The sequence below is a fragment of the Eucalyptus grandis genome, chromosome 7, assembly GCF_016545825.1.
Source record: "Eucalyptus grandis isolate ANBG69807.140 chromosome 7, ASM1654582v1, whole genome shotgun sequence".
Classification (NCBI taxonomy): Eukaryota; Viridiplantae; Streptophyta; class Magnoliopsida; order Myrtales; family Myrtaceae; genus Eucalyptus; species Eucalyptus grandis.
The window spans coordinates 58660690-58682691 of NC_052618.1; the positions used below are offsets into that span (position 1 = coordinate 58660690).

At 40.6% G+C, this 22002-nt stretch overlaps 2 protein-coding genes and 1 long non-coding RNA gene across 4 annotated transcripts; 1 reads left to right on the forward strand and 2 right to left on the reverse strand.

Moving 5' to 3' along the window:
• Positions 1–744: 744 nt before the first annotated feature.
• On the reverse strand, positions 745–4046 carry LOC104454570 (bifunctional endo-1,4-beta-xylanase XylA). The gene is made up of 2 exons (XM_010069471.3): positions 3678–4046; positions 745–2093 (listed from the first exon to the last, which is right to left on the reverse strand). The coding sequence occupies exons 1-2, from the start codon at positions 3781–3783 to the stop codon at positions 1075–1077; spliced, it is 1125 nt and encodes a 374-aa protein (XP_010067773.2). The 5' UTR covers positions 3784–4046; the 3' UTR covers positions 745–1074.
• A 5400-nt stretch (positions 4047–9446) lies between these two features.
• LOC104454572 lies at positions 9447–17252 on the reverse strand. Of its 2 annotated transcripts, XR_005552776.1 has the most exons (7): positions 17152–17252; positions 16114–16171; positions 14401–16018; positions 12478–13802; positions 10353–12358; positions 10028–10231; positions 9447–9899 (listed from the first exon to the last, which is right to left on the reverse strand). It is a non-coding gene; the product is annotated as an uncharacterized LOC104454572 (long non-coding RNA). The 2 variants fall into 2 exon arrangements; XR_001988905.2 differs by lacking the exon at positions 17152–17252 and having other exon boundaries at positions 16114–16927.
• Positions 17253–17434: 182 nt separating this feature from the next.
• On the forward strand, positions 17435–21809 carry LOC104454574 (probable glycerol-3-phosphate dehydrogenase [NAD(+)] 1, cytosolic). Its single transcript, XM_010069473.3, is given in 6 exon segments — positions 17435–18932; positions 19690–19911; positions 20115–20233; positions 20235–20363; positions 20786–20925; positions 21322–21809. Coding segments are annotated over 6 exon segments (1398 nt in total). The 5' UTR covers positions 17435–18271; the 3' UTR covers positions 21449–21809.
• The last annotated feature ends 193 nt before the right edge of the window (positions 21810–22002 follow it).

Here is a 22002-nt window from a genome sequence, read left to right on the forward strand (position 1 = left end):
ACAGTTTTATGATGGTATCAAAGCCTATCCGTGTTTATAAAACTAACAATGGCTCGCTACATCGCAGTCCGTTGACATGGTGAAATTGTCTTCATCGGATCTAGCTTTGATTCAGTCAGGCGGCCATACCAAATTCGCTCACGGACTCATTCTGACCTCGTTTGCTTTTTACTCCAGCATCATGTAACAGACGTGAATGAACCTTAATCTTAGATCTATAATTCTATTGTTCTGATGCTGATAATGCTCTTTTATTTTCATATTTTCAAGTTGTTGGATTTTTTTTTTTCCTTTTTGGTCAAGAGTTGTCGGATTGATTACAGACCAAGGCAGCAAATGAAACAAGTTGCTTGAGTCCGAGAAAATTATCTCTCGTTTCCAGGATCACTGTCGCAGATCATCTGAATCCTGACAATGTTGTCATTTTCCATTACTTATCATTAATTAGAAATTGAGAAAAGAACAAGTTAGAACATCAAATGGAAGACTGGGTCTTGATGCAGGGAACTCAAATAATTTAAATGTCATTAGGAGTATAACGTAAATATATTTAAAAAGAGATGATGGATACTGTAGGACAAGAAAATTCTGGACAACCTTTCATTACATTTGCAGATGATTACTATCAGCAATTAACAATTTGGATCATCTTGGAATTCCAGTGAGTCATAGCTACTCAGTGCTAAAGTAGTGGCCAATATGCATATATGTTCAGGCACTACATAGTACATACCAAGATTAAGAGGGCAAAACCAAGGAACATTGTCAGTGATGAAAATGATACTCCTGCTTATATATCTTTGCCTCTGTTGAAACAAAAACAGGTTGAGGCATTGTATACAGACACTTTTCTGTTCAACAAGCAATTCTACTACCATAACATGGATGAGACCATCAGTCATTGAAGAGCCCATCAAAATTGGACGTGCAATCTCTGTTCCCCAAAAAAAAAAAAAAAAGAACGATTATAATTCCTGATTGCACGAGCCTCTAACTTGGGATTCTCTATACAAACAACTTCATGAAACCTAAGATTCAAAAAGCAGTAACCCCACACAAAAAACCGGCTATAGATTACTGCAGTGCAAGACTAACCCTCTTGTTATCTCTTTCGCTGCTCCAATATTGATTGGCTTGCTTATCATCCCCGCGGAACCCAGGGCTCCTGTACCTTGACATGTGCTGATGAGAACTTCCCCTCTTGCGTGAGCCCTCTCCATCTCTGGGAACCCAGGTCCTTCTGCTACTTTTTCGCTCATCCTTGTGCTCATCCCATTGTTTCCAACCTCTTGAAGTGATGGGCACATTCTCTCTCCATCTTCCATTTGAAGCTCTATCTTCTCCAATATAGCCATAGTCCATAGCATCAGGATTGGAACCCCACTTCCTCGACTTTTCAGCATTCCAGTCTGACGAGTTAAGGGCAGTTTTGGCCCATTTCCCATTGTTCTCAGAATTCCCACTGTTCTGCCGATTAGAATCGCCTCCCCCCTGGTTCCAACCTGATAATTTGACCCCATCATCCCACACATTTTCCTTCCTCACCCTATTGCCCTGACAGTAGCCTTGTTCCCATGGATTGTCATCACTACGCTGACGTCCTGGTTCACGAATTTCATTATCCCATGAGTTTGTGCTCCATGCCAAATTCTTCACATCCTCACCATGATGTAAATTGTTTATTTCCCAAGAATTTTCGCTGTTTTCTGGATTAACATTGCATCTATCAGATAGTGAGCCAACTAAGTTCCCAGTCCTTTTTATTTTACTCCCCATCTGTTTGCCTTCTTCAACATCGTCAGGATTAAAATACTGCTTATCAATGTCCTCAATAAGTTTTGGGTCAATGGCTTGATTCCAATTTATCTCGTCCACAAAAATATCTGGATCAGGCAGAGAGATATCACAAGGGAGGCCATTGATCTCTGCCCAAAACCGTTTCTTGGCATTTTGGAATGCCTCTTCAGCAGCAGAATCATTCCAGTGGAATATATTGTCATGGTAGTTCAGAAGTGTCTTCGAATAAACAATCTTCCCCCATGGAATTGTTCCGACCAGTCTACAAAATCTCTTCTCCCATGAAGGCACATTATCTTGCCAAACAACATTAAAAAATTAAACCAGTTGGTGAGAAGACATAAAAGCTATGAAGAATCAGATTTTAGAGGATTGCTGACAAGCAATCTTCTAAAAACAGAACCCAATAAAATAAAAGAGATGGCTATAGAATATTGTTTCATTTGTTTGGAAATATATTACAAGCATACTGCAGGACTTTTGGAATGTCAAAAGTTTTTCCAATCAACCTACCAAGTACAGCATGCTGCTGCTATATGATTGCAGCGCATTTTTGCAATGCCAAGTGCTAATAAGAATTCCCTATTAGAATCCAATATAAAAGAGACATTCAATTAACTTCTACTACAAAAACCATCTGCCAGCTTTCAGAAAATTGACAATGTACTGAACCATGAAAATCATCTATCAAGTTCAAAGAACATAGTTAATCAAGGCAAGAGGGAGAGAAGCATTAAGAATTCAAACAGCCATTTTATATTCCTTCACTAATCGGAGAATGTGCACCAACTCGCTTTGTGAGTCTAAAAGACAAGAAAAGAAAGACTCCAGACCACAATACACTACTCAATTGGATGCATATGAGGAATTCAATTGTCTGAAATAGAGACAATATGATCAACAATTTCAAACTACGCTACACGAATTTTATTCACAAATGACAGACAGGGTAACTCAAGACAGTGAGATTTAGCCATCATGATTGTCCACATTGTATATAGATCAAGCCTATTAAGTAAAACCAGCAATGTCCACCGGCTGTAGAAACCACCATAAAGGAGACAGTGCACAAGTGTTTCTCTTGCCACCGCATTCTCTATAAGCAGCACTATCTTTGGACAGACGAGTAATTCCTACTTGCAAAGGCTTGAACAAGTTGAACTCCAGGATCACACCATAGCTAAAACTAACATCACAAAGAAGCCTTTTGAAACCTCAGTATAATATGAGGAAAACGAATCGGTGCAATCCATCGAGATGAATTTATGCATAACATAATCAAACCCTAATGCCTCTTTATCATTTGATCACCCAAAACTACAACTCTTTCCTTTGCCAAACCATGAAATGGGAGCGCATATGGCTACATATACATAAAGACGGCAACCATAAAGAATTTTAGTTTACAAAGTAATCTTTTAGAGCATTGAAAACACAAACTTCATTTTCAGTGGCAATGCAACTGAACAACAACGGCTCTATAGGCAAAATGACCCACATCGCGGAATGACAACCAAAATCACCACCACACACGAAGGAGTCACCCGAAAACTGATCGGGAACAGTTAACGAATTCCTCGCACAGACAAGCAACAAGATCCTCAATTCTCTCTTGGCAAAACCCGCAAAACATTAGGAATTGAAAGAGAGAGAGAGAAGCTGGGTCAATCAAGAATCGAGGAAAAGAAATCTTGCCCCCCACAGATCACGAATCGAAGAGCAACCCAGTAATGTCAAGCTAGTTTCTTAACCCACCTTCTGTCCAAGTCAAAATCCAGAGCCGATTCAGATGACCCAACTAACAAAAAATCAACAAAACCTTACCAAAAAAAAAAAAAAAAGGGACAGGAAGGATTCTTGCTTCTACTTGCGCAATGTACCTGGAGTAGATTGGTCGTGGTAGGAAGGGTGAGCGCTCTCTTGGTAAAGATAACGATTGGGGTCGTACTTCCTCCTGCGAGGAGGGCGGTTTCTCCAACTGCCCATCCCGACCCAGAAACCAAGACGGCCTCAGATTCACTGTTTCATAGATAGACAGACCACCCTTCAGTCCCCTCCCCGGTACCGATCAGAAGCAAGGCCAGAATCCAGGAGACGTGGGCAGTCGTCCTTTGTAGCGTCCGGACACGGGAGTTGGGAGGGTCTTCTGAGCTTTCGGCTTGATGGAAGTTCGTGGGCCTTAAAAGGCGTTTCCTTTTTGGTCAGCTTCTTCCGGAGGCAAAACGAAAGATCTCTCTCTCTCTCTGACTCGATGTTCTCGGATGTTCTTTGCCCGATCGAAAGGACCCGACTGTTTCGGCTTTGTCTGCATCCAGTTTTTCCTTTTTACCTTTCCTTTTATGGATCTCTGTCTCCAATGCTCCAAAACTGTATTTTCAAATGCAGAATATATTTAGTTTGTTTGATTTTTAAAGGATCAATACTACATCATAAACTGTTACATCTGTAATAAACTTATTATAAATTAATTTTCTGACCATCAAAAACCTTAAATCAATAGATTTATAATAAATTCATTCTATGTTAGTCTATGTTAAATTGAATTAATATCATAAAAAATAACAAATTGATACATCGTTGGTAAGTAGAGGATAAAATCCCGAATATATTGTTGTAGCTCGAATTAGATTATATCATATAGTCGTTCGTATATATTGTCGATCATTCTCCTTTGTGCATAATTCACTTAGGATAAAGATTTTTCTTTTCAGACTTGTCTTTGCTGCATTCCGAAACATACATGAATGTTTTTACGTTTTTATTTTCCCATTTTCAGGTTCCAAAATTATATTGGCGCAGGCCTTCTTGTAAACCCAAAAACAAGGTAGAAGAAGAAAATGGGCCCAGAAGCAGGAAGGGTTGGGCCTAGACATATAGTGGCCGCCTCGTCCAAAAAAAAATATTCATTGAACTAAGTTGAGGTCCAATTCGAAGATAAATGGTCTTACAAGGCCCACCAGCCATCATTGAGCCTAGTTACTATATTGTCGGTGAATACAGTTTTTTTCCCTCTCCAATTTCATTATCGACCACAAAGCCGATGAAATACCCCACCAAGGATAGATCGAAGTCGGAATTCCTTTTACGGTATTTAATGTCACGGAGAATCGAACATGTGTCAATGTCATATTAGTAATTTCCGAGACTTGTCTCTATTTCCTTGCCACTAAACCAGTTTATGGACTAGAACAAATTGCAAGATTCTGCCGACGAAAAGTATGCAAGAACTTTTCTTGTATCCATTTTAAGATCTTTCAAGAGTATGGAATACTGATGTGTCGAACCTCGATTCCGATATTCATTAAGTGACGACCGGTTTGGTTATTGACTATTGTTTCGCATGTAAAGAACCAACTTCTTTGTTGTCTTGCCCTATCTCTCGACTATATGCAAAAAGCTTAACATATCATTCCACGTAAGAGAAGCAAACTCCTTAGCCCCACTAAAGGGAAGCGGCATTTGAGGAATCGAACATGAGGTGGGGGGAGATGGCTAGAGCTTCCGGAAGACTATAATCGGTCAATTAGTTATTATCCGGGCAAAACAAATGTTTACGGTAGATGTCTTATGTGTGAAAATATGGCAACTTTATTGACTACTCAAAATTTTATTCTCAATGATGAAGAAAATTATTCAAAAAGTCATAAACATATCACGTTTTTATCAATTCAGTTATAAACATTTTTAATTTTGCCAATTCAATTTTAAACTTGTTGCCAATATCAATTTTAGCCAGAAATTACTAACATAGATGCCCGTCATCCTACGTGACACCGTTGGCACTAACATTAATAATTTTTAATTTTATTTATTTATTTATTAATTTTTTTTAACTAATCCTAGGTCGGCAACAAGCGAGGGCATCAGCCTCATCTCCCTTTAGTCGGTGAGGGCAGCAACACACTTGCCCAAAACCAAGCGAGGGTCGTGACATCCTCACCGGCCCAAGGTATTGGCGACATGTGATATCAAAGGCACTGAGGAGATACAATTAGATATGAAAAAGTTAAAAGAGTTTTAAAGCCATAAAACAACTGTCTTTCTTATCTGCTGGGATCATAATTGGGGTTGAAACCATAAATTATTGCCCACAGATTTCGACATGATTAAAAAGATCATTATTCTGTGAATGGGGGTAAACATCACATTATGTTGTTTAGAGAATCCCAAAGTCCAAAAGGCCTGTGGGATAGCTCAAACCTTCCAGGCCACACCAATCTCCCATTCGTCAAAGCAAAGGGTTGTCTCCCATCACGACCTGTAAACATCAGGGATGTCCTCACTGCCAACGCATGCATTCTCCTTTGGAGTTGCACCTAACCAATCTACGGCAAGCACATGGTTTGCTCCATCTGAGCTGCAAAAACCCACATTGAATTGACTGAGATAGATTGGTCAAGCCCACTGGAGAAGAGGCAACGTCCGTCCAAACAGTCAATTCAACGAGCTGCCTTTGTGGGGTTGCTAGTGCTTTTCCTCCTCCTCCAAGATGGACTCCGAATTCTCGCTCCAACATAATGTCGAAAGCTAAAGACAACGGTGTTGCGCTTGGAAATTTCATGCTTGTAGATCACTCCCTCTTCATGCATGAACGCAAACTATGGAATTGACACCATGTCTCTGTTGATGTACGAAAAGCTTCGTGGTAGACCGTCCAAAGTTGAAGTCCCGCGGGCACCCAGAACTTGTGTACGAGTTCCATGTGGCAATGAAAATGAGAAGCCATGGAGCACTGGTGGTAGCCATCATTGAATTGGAGGAAGACCGGATTCATGTGGCCACCACCTTTTTCTTAGGTTCCTTTTGGATTTTATGGAGAAAAGGATCGGTCTTATGTCGGAGGCACGCCATTAGGCAACGAAAAGTACTGAGAAATGGAAATGGAAGCAACTACACGCCAATGAGTCCCATAATCATTGAGATGTGGCCAAAGCACAGTTGGTTAATCAGCTTCTTTTGAATGGAAATCTTTTATGAATCGGGGTACTTCCAATTTCCTATAAAAAGTAATTAGCTTCCTTCTAATTTCAATGGTGAACAAGATCTAATTCAACTTGGCATACGACTCTCTCTCTCTCTTTCACACACGAAAAAGCATTTCCCATGAGTAGGTTATGAGAAACGTGGCTAAAGAATGAAGTCTACTTCTGCAATGACCATGAAGGTTGTGATGAGTGGGACTGGCGAGGAAGCAAAAGCTGCATCATTCGGAGCTAGAAAGGGACTATAGATAGGAAGACCTTTCGGGAAGGTTTTTAAATTGTTGACCTCACAAAGAGTGGACGAGAGAAGTTGCAGAAGGAAAAGATGGTGATAGGCACATGGGATTAGAAAAAGGATCCCACGCATGTCCATAAAGATATCCCATTTATTTTTTCTTTCTCGTCTAAGCACTCAAAACGAGAACTAAAATTTATATGAAAATATATGGCAATCGAGTGAAATCGACACTGTTCCAATGTTTGGTACTGATGTAGAAATAATTTGGTCATCCAGAAATCATTGGAATCAAATATCAACTATATCATTAAAGACACTTGACAATAAAAATAAAAAGGAACTCCATTGCTTTATTCGAGGAAAGGTTTAATGAGAGTTTTCATTGAAATGCGCATCCTAGCTAAAAAAATTTCACTAGACAAATAAAAATGAATGAAGATCGAATTGGGATTCCATGAGGACTTGATTCGACATACTTTACGGTTACTTTTATTTTAAATTTGACTTCTTGAAATTTTGCAGACTTAACCCAAAATACTTTAAAATTTTCAAAAATCAAAATGTAAATATTCATATGGTAAAGATATTCTTTCAAAACTTGAATAATATTTTTCATTTTCAAAATTCTAAGGAAAGGTAGAAGTAGAAGTAAAACAAAAAGAAAAAAAGAAAAGAAAAGAAAGTTGCCCCAGATAAGAAGTCTAAGTGGCTTATTCTCACTGTTCATGCTCAAATTATACATTTTTTATGAGAGGAAGCTTGTCTTATATATAAAGGTTGAATAAAATGGATATTCATTATCCTCACATGTGGATTACACTCTTGTACCAATTCTTTTTTCAACCCTTTTGCAAAATCTAGAATATTTCTTCATGGATGGGGTTTCGTGAGGTATCTTCGGGAATGGGTATGAAGTGGTACTCCACGTACTGAGGAAGTGGGTTGACGACCTCTTCAATTAAAGTTCAAACACCACTGAATACATCCCACTTTTAATCATAGTATAGTAGTCCTAAGGGCATAAAGAAATGATTTTTGATCCATTTTAAAATGTGGATCAGTGCAATACACTCGAAAAAGCAAAGATGTGCACTGTCCACGGCACGACATCTGCTTTTGACGTCAAATGTAGTTGTGGTCTGCTTCCCCACATTCGAATGCCCTTGCACTGCCATCCTTAGGAAGCAACTTCCATGGAAAGAAACCCTTTTTCTCCTCTTCCTCTTTGGCTTGACATTAATGGAATTGTCATCCCAAGAGGGAGATTTACAGTCCCACCAGAGAGATGGGTAGGGACGCACAGATCTCATAGACTGTCATGTTTGCTTTGTTTTTCTTTTGATTTTGAACGACAGGATCTTCTCTTTGACGAGACTCTCGCTCATGCGGATGCTTTCATGCACATGCATTTAGTTTGCCACGGCAACTATGGTCCGTCTAAAGTAACATTTTCCTTGGACAGGAGACCTCGGCTTCCTTAGCATCTATCGTCGGGTGTGACCTAATTCATGATTAACTGTTAAGGCCTTTCGAGTCAATATGAATGTACGTTGATCCATTTTTAATTCAAAATCAAGCATCGCCATCTTTGGATGATACCCTGCAGACGGATCTTTCTGTAGTATGTCACGAGTGATCAATGCTTCGACAACAGAGAAAGATCACGACAAACATGTTTAAAACACGAATAGAAAAGGTCGAAGCTTTCAAAGATTTCACCGCATAAATGAAAGAGGACAGTCCGACATTGATTAGGGTCGAAATGAAGATGGATGGGGAACATGATAAGAGTGCTTTCATCTCTAATCCAGAATTGTTTTTCTCAGCACCCTCAAAATCAATTCTGCACCCCACCTACCCGCCTAACTCCCATTACTTCATTATCACCGTAATCCTGATCCAAATCGAACCAACACCGCACGTGGCACAGGACATAGATAACTTCTTGGATCTAATGGCCCTCAAAACGACGCTAGACGATGCATTATCTCCGTATCTCGATCCGCCCAATCGAGTACCTCGAATCGCAATCAACATGGCATGTTGGTGTCACTTCAATTGATGATTTGATGAGGCGTGTTCTTGAAAAGGCTCGATGGAGCCCCCGGTTCGCCGCCCCTTCGATTTACTAATGACAATTGGAGACGCTTAGTTTTTAATGCCTTGGACTTTCATGACCCTTTTTTAGGTTCCACAAACATGGCATTATGGAGACATTAGGCCCACAGATGGGCCAACCGTAGTACGTGTAATGAGATGCTCCAGCACAATAATTACTCTTAGGAAACCTGATCTACGATTTAATTATTATGGTCGGTCTCCTTCTAGAAAGCATGGAATCACAATTAGGTTTTTCACCACAAACAAAGGGGGGTGACTATGTTCCTAGTTCACACTTAAGACACCATGATGGCCCATTACCCCCCTAATAAGAATATGAGAACGCCATATCCACTCTATAGATTATTCAAATAATCTAATGAAAGGTGAGTCCAGATTTCGACAGTCCACAATGATTAACGGCTAAAATTCCATGATCCTAGTGAAGATGAAACGTCATTTGGATGCATTAACCCGCTACCGAACGAAATGAATCGTCGCGAACAGAGACAAGCCATCCAAGTTTTTTGTCGAAGTGGAGGTATCGCTGTCGGAAGAACATGAGAGAAACCCATCGGTGCAGCAATTGAGAGAGAAAGAAACAGACACAAACATACCAGTTCAATCCGTACTTGCATACGAGTGATTTAATGGTCAATACTGAGCCCCCCCGCTGACATGGACATGTGAAGACTGCAATCAGACAAAACTTAACGAGCAAGAGAGAATATTTCAAAGGAGCTGAACTGCATACTGCCATCATGATTCACGAAAATCCGCTCCTACCAAACAAAGAAGAAGAGGTCAGATGCATTTAGACACGTAACAAGAGAATCATTCATAACTGCAGGCATCAGTGAGCCTTTTGAAAGGCAAAGAGGAAGTGCGTAGGGGAAAAATAGGGACTTACAAGCCGTTTATCACCCTCTTTCTCCTTCCTCTTCCAAACCATTGCATTGGGCCCCGTTCAGGTCCCAGACGCAACCAATCATATCCCTCCGCCCCACAACGCCCACAGCCATTTGAAAATTCACGTGCCAGTCGGACCCATGGACCTCCAACACTGGTCATCCCTCAAGCTTGCAAAAAGAATCATGGAAGGCCCCGGCAGTCCCTGTCATTAGATCTGCAATTAGATACGCGATTTTTACACTAGGACAACAATAGGATCCAGAAAGAACAAACAACTCATCCCGCATCATACATATGAATAAAGACACGACTGGGGGAGGTACCTGTCAACTGGAACAGAGGAATGCTGATTCCATCCCAAGCTTATTTTTTGCTATAAATGGCAAAGGTATCCTTAATATGATTAACAAGAAACCATTGGAGATAAAACCCTCTGATGCAAAATGTGATGATGTGGTTACAACTGTTTGAAAAAGGGCAAAGATTTGTAAGATCTTCCTTTCTTGTGACTTTTTCCTCCTCAACTTGGCTTATTCGTGATGGCTTCTCCCTCAAATGAACGACACCAAAAAAGGAAGAGCTAAAAGCAAGCTCCTAAGACTTCCACTCAAGTGGGCAGTCTTCATACGTATTCTTGCCAACGTAGATAAGTTGACTCTCCCAACAAATCTCCTCCCTTTAAATTCCAGCTTTCGACCATTCTTTTCTGCCTCGGTTCTGCTAAACCTCTCCTTTGTTCTTTCTCACGACAAACAATATATATGGAAGTAAAAGTCTTCCATCTTCCACTTCTTCTGACTCGTCCAGTGAGAAAAATGAGAAAGCCGGCAGCAAGTTCCCCCCAGCCAAAGAACTTTCTTGTAATAAGAGGCTTCTTGCTCTTGTTACTAAGTTGTATAGCTGCTAAACTGAGCCTTTGCTTTTCGAATATCCCCTCTTCACTTCTAACGCTATCCCTTGATGGGCATCTCAATTTTGATGAAGTCCAACACGTGGCCAAAGATTTCGGCAATCAATACCAGTTGCTGCCTCTTGCAGTATTGCACCCCAAGACGGTTACGGATATTGCAATCACCATAAAGCATATCTGGCAAATGGGTCCTCACTCAGAACTCACCGTTGCAGCCAGAGGCCATGGTCATTCACTTCAGGGTCAGGCACAAGCCTACCGAGGTGTTGTGGTCAATATGAAATGTCTTCAGAGCCCAATAATGCAGGTCCATGGGGGGAAATTCCCGTATGTTGACGTTTCTGCTGGAGATTTGTGGATAAACATACTGCGGGAGAGCATGAGATATGGTTTAGCACCAAAATCATGGACAGATTACTTACATCTAACAGTTGGCGGTACTCTGTCAAATGCCGGGATCAGTGGGCAAGCATTTCGACATGGACCCCAGATTAGTAATGTCCATCAGCTGGAGGTTATTACAGGTACTACTGATGCAAAAGTTAAAGAAACCAATGGCCAACATACTTCATCATGATATATAAGATGAGGGTCAATATACCAGCATGAACACAAAGATGGAGAAATGACACAAGCAATCATCTCAGCCTTTGTTGCCCGACACCCACCATCTGCCCCCCCCCCAAACAAAAGAAAATGCTTTTTGTCCCATCTGCACTATTTATATACCCTAGGTCCTAGTTTATCTTGACCCGCCAGGTTCTCCATAACAATCGCCAAATTCTCTTTCTTATTGAAGCACTCCTAAGTTCAAACATGATAATTTTGGTCATTTTGTAAACAAAATGCAGGAAAAGGGGAGGTCGTAAAGTGCTCAGCAAATCAGAATGAAGACCTCTTCCATAGCGTCCTTGGAGGACTCGGGCAATTTGGTATCATCACTCAAGCAAGGATATCTCTGGAACCAGCACCTGACAAGGTAAACGCACACCATGTACCTGTACCTACATAATGCTACATACTTCTTTACACTATATGCCCCCATAGAAGATTAGATGTAAACATAAGATAACAAGATCCTTGGATCACAGATAAATCCAGACATACTCATACTTTAGACATATAATTGCAAGATTTAATGCAGTGGAGTTACAAATTATTCTAATAATTTTACGATTTGAACAGGTGAAATGGATTCGAATGCTCTACTCAGATTTCGACACATTTACCAGAGATCAAGAGCATTTGATATCTTCAGAGAATACATTTGACTACATTGAAGGATTTGTGATAATTAACAGAACTGGCCTTCTAAATAACTGGAGGTCATCCTTTAGTCCACAAGACCCACTTCAAGCGAGCCACTTTAAATCTGATGGACAAACTCTCTTTTGCCTTGAGGTGGCCAAGTACTTCAACCTGGGGCAGACAGATACTATAATTGAAGTAAGATATCGGAGTCATAATTTAAATTTCATTCTGAACGTAAGAGCCATCATTAGTTGAAAAAAGAAGAAAATTTTAACAAGTTATTTTACATTTCAGGAGGTTGAGAGGCTATTATCCCCGTTGAATTATATCTCCTCGACGCTTTTCCTATCGGAAGTATCATACATAGATTTCTTGGACAGAGTTCACGTATCTGAGGTGAAACTCAGGTCAAAAGGTCTGTGGGAAGTTCCACATCCTTGGCTTAATCTTCTCATACCCAGAAGCAAAGTTCATCGATTTGCTGAAGAAGTCTTTGGCAATATCCTAAAAGACACGAGCAATGGTCCCATTCTCATCTACCCAGTCAACAAATCAAAGTAATGGCGTGCAGAAACATTAGTTTAATCTCCAAGTTTCAAGAAATTGCCAATCTGTACTGATAATTTTGTCAATTCATTGCAGGTGGGACAATAGGACTTCTGTAGTGATTCCTGAGGAAGATATTTTCTATTTGATGGCCTTCCTTTCCTCTGCAGTTCCTTCTTCCACAGGACCTGACAGCTTGGATCACATACTATATCAGAACAAAAGAATATTAGACTTTTGTGAATCAGCCCATCTAGGGGTGAAGCAGTATTTGCCTCACTATACTAGACAGGAAGACTGGAAGGCCCACTTTGGCCCACACTGGGAAGCTTTTGTAAGGAGAAAATCTGCTTATGATCCCTTAAGAATACTGGCACCTGGCCAAAGAATATTTCAGAAGGCAGTGCCCTTCTCATGATACTCCTTTTCAGGTTCCCAAGTTCCTTTAGAGAAGCAAAGCAAAAGAGGAAGACCCTTGCCAAAGGCGCAGGGGAATGCCTTAGTTACATATACTGTAAAGCGTTGATTATACTATTTATTCTAATTCCTTGTATCTTCTCATATATTACAAGTAATGAGGAGGAGAAGCCTGTATTAGATATGATTAAGAAATCAAAATGCTTGCTTAGCTATATAGGTAGAGAGGAAAAAAAGAACATGATCCATACCCCTTAGAAATGATGCATATGACAAATTGACATGAAAGCAAATCGTCATAATTTAGGTCATATCGACTATAAATGGAAAGGAAGGCCATTTTGGCCTTAAAATTACAAAAAAGGTGGGCCACTGATATACCCTTTACTAAGGAGAGACATGAAGAGTGGCATTTCAAACAGGAATACCTCTATGCCAGATAAAGGCCAAGTACAGTTGCACCAGCAAGAGTGCGCACGCGCGTGAGAGAGAGAGAGAGAGATTATTTTCCATCTGCAAAATGAACAACCAATTGCACAAGCAGCAAACACTGATGCAGTTCATCTCCAAAGAATTTGCAGTGCTCATGATGTGGATCGTATGGACAGATACTAGAAGTTGATCTCCCGCATGACTTTTCTTCTACATTCTGAATAACACATGCATAAAGGCCTTCAGACAAGTAACAATGTTATCTTAACAAGTGATTATTGCTATTATCAACGACATCGAAAATTCAAATATATCATATCCCTGATTATACAAACATCTTTGAGATGAGCACGCTGTGTGTAGGGGAACCGAAGCAATAAATACTGTTTAAATGCACTGGTGAAGTACGAGACTGGGAGGAGTTTCACGTCAGATAATTAAAGTTTCAATAGATAGCTAATTAAATAAGGTTGCTAATTTATCAAATTCTAGGCTCGTGCTAGTGATCTTCCGTTATGAGGTACAGACTTTTTTCACTGAGTCTTATAGGTCGCATGAAAGCAACTAATCTGAGTATAGCCCCGGTGACAATAGGCATTTAAAAATATCACAGCAAGAATCTTGTGCAACATAGCTTCACTGAGTGAGGCTGCTGTCAAGGTCATCACAGTTCAGTCTAGAGGAACAGAACATAAGTGAACGAGGTGTACATATTGAGAGATCAGCGGACTTTGAATTTTGTGTATCGCTTGAGGTGCCACACAACCCTGGGAACAAACAATTTAACTATAGTATACATTCATTAAATATTAGACCTGGTAGTGGGTGGATATTGTCCTCGAGTTGCACAAAACCAAAGGACAAGATGTCTACCCAATGAAGGAACAGAGCTTCAAATGCTGCACGTACAGTCCATCGAAACATTAGAAGGTTAAAAAAAAAAAAAAAGTGGAGCCATGATTGTTATTTTCCATTATCTGTTTAATCATTAAACTTGCTCGCTTTGTTACAATTGCACTGTGAAAGAAGATAAACTCCCATGTTTGACCTTTATCATCACTAACAAAGAGCAGAATCAGCAGACAAATTACGCATCAGCATTTAGTATTTATCCAAAATTACATCATGAGGACTTCACATCAAAACTTTTTTCTAATATTCAACTCGATTAGCATTGTCTTTTTTTTTTTTTTTTTTTTTTTGATTTCTAGTGTCACCAACAATCATGTACCTTATCTTCTATCCACCCAACAATGCCAAAAGAAATACATCTTTTGAGCTACACAAAAAAGAGATTTAAAAGAGTGAGAAGATCTTTTTCACTAAAAATATTCTGGAATCTGTTTCTCAGGATGACTGGGACCATGCTAGTCAATGGTGCTCAGAATCCATGTTTCTGCTGAGTCACTGCCCAGTCTGCACTGGTAGATATGTTCCAGTTGATGTGGACGGGCCCCAGGGGCCAACATACTGTACCTAAAATGTAGCGGCTGAAATATTTCCCTTTACTTTTCAGACCATTGGAACTGCCAAAGGCACTTGGCAGATCAAAGCATCGCCTACTAATGGAACGGCCCAATTGCCAATCGAAAGGGAATATTCGCTTGAAAAGGACATATTGTACAATACAGGGCATGCGCATAAAGACCTGAAAAATCTAAAGAAAACTATGAACCATTCATTCTAGTCATACTGCCAATGATTCAACAGTACTAACCTTACCGTACATGAACAAGTGGCATTTGAATGCTTCTGTGACATTCTAATCATAAGACAGGTGTTTACTTCACTAACATCAAAGTTGCTTGCTGAGGTTCCTCTTTGGGAATACTACAATGTAACACAGTTCCAACTTCATAGTCAACGAAAAAAGCAAGTGACACAGGAACCTACATTATTCCCGTTTCTCCTAGAACGAGGGCCTGCATTGACCATGGAATGCAACGCAGCTGTCTCCTTAGCACTTGCAAAACTAGATTCTGCTTTCCCTTTGACAATGCAGATCTTTCTGAAACATTAGACGCCACAATAACTGATCCTCCACGCCTATCCTTTCAACATCCATCAATCACGGATGTCTTCTTCAAAAAGCACCATCCCTTCAACTCAGTTCCTATTACCCACAAGGATTATCGAGGGTCCCATAAAGATAACCCTTCGAACAGTTTCTAACTCAACTAGGGGAACTTCAAGAAAGGCCTACCCTGCGCTTGCGGACAGCCATAGAAATCCAACACTCCGACGTTGCCACTTCACCGGGGTCTTTTGTCAATTTAATTCACACCCAACTCCCTGCACGTATATCCAAGAAGACCCACGTTGGTCTCGGAAGCATTTAAGCAAACACCTTGTCCTCGTGCGTCGAAATGACTTTGCCCTCCCGCGAGAGAGAGAAAAACACCTTGTCCTCGGGAACCGATCTCCTCCCTCGTTCTGGATCCCATAAAAAAAACCCAAGTTAAACCGTCGAAAAACATGCAAACGAGCGTGGAAAGCAATGGAGTGCAGGAGGGTATGGTCGGATTTACAGCGTTACATCGGACACCCAGGAAGCTGGTGCGCGGGAGTTTTAACCGAACCTCTGATCTGATGCAATGATGTCATTGCGTGGCGGTAATCCATAAGCCCAAAGGAAGAAGATAATTGTTAAAATATGCCGCTCGTATTATTCACTACAATCGCTTGTTATTACATCAGCCGAAATATTGCAACGCCTTTCTAAAGATTACCCACTATTATTTTATAATTACATTAATGAAAAATCACTAATCATCGATAGAAGTTACCGAAAAGACAGTTCATAATCGAGATAAAATTTGTTGCTTGAATTCTAAATTAAGGCCCCTTTACAATTCTATAAATAAATAATCACAATCTTAGTTGGAGAAATTATTGTACTTTTATAGTAATGACTAAATATATTAAATTAAACACCAATCACATATTAATGTCACTAACGAGATTAATATTAATAATTCATTTTTCACGTTCACGATTGAGATGAAATTCGTGGCTTGAATTATAAATTGGGGCCCTTTTTCTTTTTTCAACTCATGGCATGAAACCAAACTATTCTTTTTTTTTTTCTATAGAAAAGATTGCCATCAAAGTATTATTAGTAATGTAAAAATACTATTAACTGATGATAAGCATTTATTCAATGTGAAAAAAGGAAGAAGCTATAATTGCAATATGAAAGGAATTTAACTTAAATCAATTTTCCATTTCATTTCTTGCTAGGAACATCCACTTCTCTACCATTTCTTTTGCTTTTATTAAGGCTTCATTTGTTTCTTAAAAAATTAATGATTTACGAAATATCTCGTTTATGAAAATAAATAAATAAAAGATATATTTATAGTTCGTGAAATTATTTAAACATAAATTATTATAAAAAAATAAAAACATTTTTCATTGACTAATTAATTTTAACAACACAAGCGATCATTTAAAAAAAACAATAATTCTTAAATCAATCATTTTAAGCAAAATAAATGACACCAAAATAAAATAATTCGTATAAATCGTATCTTCTTCTTAAATTGTCTGTCTTAGATTTTATTTACCAAAATTCCGGCTGGATTTCACCGCCGGGGAAGCTCGTCGGCATCGCGAGCTATGCACGACGTTCGCAAGCATCGAGTCCGGAATGTCTGTCCGGCGAATCGAATTCGAAACGAGCGAAGCAAAAGGCATAACACCCACATGGGCCGCCACCTCTTTTCCCTTCCGACAATATCATTCTGGCGCGACGAGTCCGATGAACATGAGCTGGGCCACGATGTAAAAAGGAACGTTCTTGTCGCGCGATTTCGTCGACGAAATTCGAGCAGAGCCCAAGGAGTTTGTGCATCCTCCGATGGCGGTGGGCGAAGAAAGCACGAGACTTTCGACGCGGGTCGCGTGACATATGTTCAGCCGTGTACGCGACCGCGGCATCCTGCATTTCGTCGGAGGCCCCGCCTGGCGGAGCTGCTGCTGCTGCTGCTGCTGCTGCGTCGTCACTTCCACCCCCGCAAGAAACGAGAAACGTGGACGAAAGCGTCGCCTCGTTTCCCTTCTTTCGTTTTCTGCTTTGCGTCAAAGATCGCGTTTTTAATCGGGAGGATCGCCGCAGGTTTCATTCCTGGTTTTCGGACACGAAAGCGAAAACGGTGGGACTCCGAGAGAATTACGCGATACACGCGCGTTGCGACGTGGGTCTTTGTCGACGGAGAAGACGTGGAAGGATCGAAGCTTCTCTCTTTCCTTTTCCTTTGCCAAGTTCTCCCCCTACGCGAATTCACTCGGCCAGCTTTCTGTTGCTCTTTTGGATGGCACGAGCAGATGCGGACAAAGAGCGCTCGAAATCGACGTGGCCCGCCTTGAGTAATCCGCCGAATTGAATGTCGAGTGCATTTCTTTCCCACTTCTCAATCTTTGTTTTTTCCTCGTTCCCTGAACAGTTTGGTTCGGTGGGGTTGACCCAAAGGAGGGTGACGAATACCGTGTTCCCAAAGCTGGGTCTTGTTTTGCATGTTTTTTTATTTATCTTCCCCGCGGTTCTTGAAGTCATAAACCCTGTCAAATCGAGAACCTTTTAGGAGGGATCTAGAGTAATTGCGTAGGAACGCGGGTGTTCAATTCAACCTGTGTTCCTTATCAGCCCTGAGCGTTGAGCTAAACTCAGCTTATAGAGAGGAGGAGATGGGGGAGACCTCTGAAGGGATGACTGATGATGTCTACTCAAATGGGTCGATTCAGAGTAGCAATGGGTCTCTCGAAGAAAAGCTGGATGAGCTCCGTTGCCTCATGGGAAAATCAGAAGGTGATCCGCTCAGGATCGTTGGTGTCGGAGCTGGTGCTTGGGGCAGTGTTTTTGCAGCTATGTTGCAAGATAGTTATGGTCACTTGAGGGAGAAAGTTCTGATTCGTATTTGGAGGAGACCCGGAAGATCAGTCGACAAGGCCACGGCCGAGCATTTGTTTGAAGTGATCAATTCGAGGGAGGAAGTGTTGAGGCGGCTCATTAGGAGGTGCGCATACTTGAAGTATGTCGAGGCGAGATTAGGTGATAGGACGTTGTTTGCAGATGAGATTTTGAAAGATGGGTTCTGCTTGAACATGATCGACACCCCTCTTTGCCCTCTGAAGGTCGTCACCAATTTGCAGGAGGCTGTGTGGGATGCCGACATTGTAGTGAATGGGTTGCCTTCAACAGAGACCCTCCAGGTGTTTGAGGAAATTAGTAGGTATTGGAAAGAAAGGATTACAATGCCTGTTATCATATCATTGGCAAAGGGTGTGGAGGCAGAGTTGGGGACTGAGCCCCGCATAATTACTCCCACCCAAATGATTTATCGAGCGAGTAAGCCCTTCTCCTTTCTGGTTTCTTGACCAACTAGACATTGCTGTCTGTTACATGGTAGGCCTAGTAACCATTTTCTTGGACTAACATACTTAGGCTGTTGCATTTCTGTTGTATTAACAAAGTATCTCATTTTTGGTATGGGTGATAATATCAATATATTTGTCTGATTAGGATAAATCACATCACAAGTGCTACAGCAGCCCCTTCTTGATAACTGGGCTTTCTTTGTTCCACCTGTTATTCTTCTTAAAGGTTAAGGCAGAGAGCTTCTCTGCTCGTAAACTATGCGAAGTTGGTTTCATTGTGATCTGGCATTTATGTTTCAGCTGTAAAAGGCTATCAAAGATTATATGTTGGTGTTAGTTTTGTTTTCTCATTTGCTTATTGAGGAGCACACTGTGTAATGGAACACTGCATTGAAAACATGAACACCGGTTTTGCCTCTGGTCATTTCAAAATATCCCATGCCATTTCTTGACATGGCATAATCTGCTTTTGAAGAAAGGAAGAATTAGCATTGTTATTTAGAGGGTCCATTCCTGTTACTTGCAATGCTTCGGCTCACAGAACTTCAAATTTCAGTTTCCATTTTTCATGGAGAAAGCTCTTTTTGCAAAAAGAATTATCTAGAGAAAGCTTGACACTATTTTTTTCTGTGTCGGTTCCTCTTTTGTCCTTTGTCTTTAAATGTTGAACAAGTATCCTCTCAATGGTACTATCTTCTCAATATTGTCTCTATCATTGTTCTTTGCAGCTGGAGTGCCACTAGAGAACATTTTATACCTCGGAGGACCAAATATTGCCTCTGAGATATACAACAAGGAGTATGCCAATGCTCGAATATGTGGATCTGCAAAGTGGAGGAAGCCTTTAGCAAAGTTTTTGAGGCAGCCCCACTTTACAGTGTGGGACAATGGAGACCTTGTTACTCATGAAGTTATGGGTGGTTTAAAGAATGTTTATGCCATTGGAGCAGGTAATATTGTTTGCTTGGCAATTTTACTCTTAGGCTTGGGAAAATGTGGTTCTGTCAAAATGCCCTTTTCTCCTGACACATCATCGATAGTTCCTTCCTCCACTCTTGTTTACCAGCATTAGTATACTAGGTTTGAGGTTGTGACAAGCTACACAATTCTGCAATTGCACCCCTTACAGCTCCTCTCAACTTGAACTTCACAGGTATGGTTGCAGATCTGACAAAGGAAAGTGCCACCAGCAAAGCAGTATATTTTGCACATTGTACGTCAGAGATGATATTCATCACACATCTGTTGGCAGAGAACCCTGAGAAACTTGCAGGGCCCTCTACTGGCAGACACATACGTAACTTTGCTGAAGGGTCGTAATGCATGGTATGGACAAAAGCTAGCTGGTGGGGAAGTGAACCTTGACATGGGTGATAATATCAAGGGGAAGGGGATGATTCAGGTATTCAATCTCAATCACCTTTAGGTGCCGTTGATAGAAACTTTTGAATTTGAGCCTGTAAATATGAGAAGTTCTATTTCAGAATTTGGTGGATGTCTTTGAACCGAAAGAGCTAGTCAAAAGAGGGTCTTCCAGCAATCATATCTTTAGGATAGATCAATACCATGTGTAAACAATTTCAATTCCTAATTAGATGGATGTATGACCAAATAAAAAAGTATATGATATCTTATTCAAAGTACTGGATAGTTCAGTGCTTTCATGTGATTAATGTTGTGATTGAGAGGGCTTCAGTAAGAAGTTCTTTGTCCACTGTTAAATTTCTTAGTATGATACTTTGCTTTATTGATAGAGAAGGCATGCGTTCTAACTTCTAATTTACTATGTGATGCAATTGCTCTGCCTTGTGTTTGTGATTGTAGGGAGTCTCGGCCGTGAAAGCCTTTTACGAGCTGCTGAGCCAGTCATGCTTGAGTGTACTGCATCCCGAAGAAAATAAACCAGTGGCTCCTGCGGAACTGTGCCCAATCTTGAAGAAGCTATACAAAATTCTTATTCTGAGGTAACAAAAGCTCTTATATTTCAAGCCTCTTCTGGGTCCTTTTTCTCTTTCCTCACATCAGAGAAATTGAAGGCAGCGTACCCAAGTTAATCGATTGATCTGTGTCTTTCATGGGCTTGATAGCCACTCTCCACGAATCGTTTGCACAAATATTTGAAGATGACTGGACTGTATGCGTGCATACTATATCTCTGAGAATGGATGAGTTGTAGCAAGAATGGTGAATTCCATCTATGAGTAAGCCCTTTGGTGGTAATGTGCCTAAATGCACAGTCCGGTGAATCAGATAGACTTCGGCATAGCATTCCATTAAATTACTTTGCTCTGTACCATTGATATGCCATTGATGTTGTGTGAGTACAGCAGCAGAATGTGATATTATCACTTTGTTTGCAGGGATTTCCCACCGGATGCTATTCTTCAGGCAATGAGAGAAGAATCTATGAATGATCCTCGAGATCGCATCGAGATAGCTCAATCCCACGCGTTCTACAGGCCATCGCTCCTCGGGCAACAGCCTTGATAAGATGCGCTTCCATCTGCATGAAGTTGCAGTCATTTTTGGTCCTGGACTGAACAATCGATGTGAAGTGGACGGTCCATTGTTGCTTGTATTTTTCTGAAATGGTGTTCATTGGGAATGTGTCCGGTGTCGACTGGGATATGTTACTCGTGTACTAACTCGTCTCTAAAATTGGTGGTTTGCGAGTCATGATGCATCTATTGCTTGTTAGACTTTTAGGCTTGTTCTGGGGGAAGTTAAGAAAGTAGCCCGGTTGGCAAGGTAGGTTAGGAATTGTACAGTCATTATCAACTTTGTCAGATCGAAAGCTTTTTTGATCAAAGAGCGGAATCAAATTGAAAGGCTGCACCAGCTTTTTCCATTTCCATATCCACCCGCCGAAAATTCAACAAATAATCTGAATGACCCGCTCCACAAGATCTATGTATCCGGTTTTCTCTCCGGCAGTGTTTGACGCACGAACTAGAACTATTTTTAATGCGATGACAGGCGAACTTCAAAGTCGGTCCAATATTTACAAAAAAAAAAGATTAGAGGTGTGATGGTATGCATGG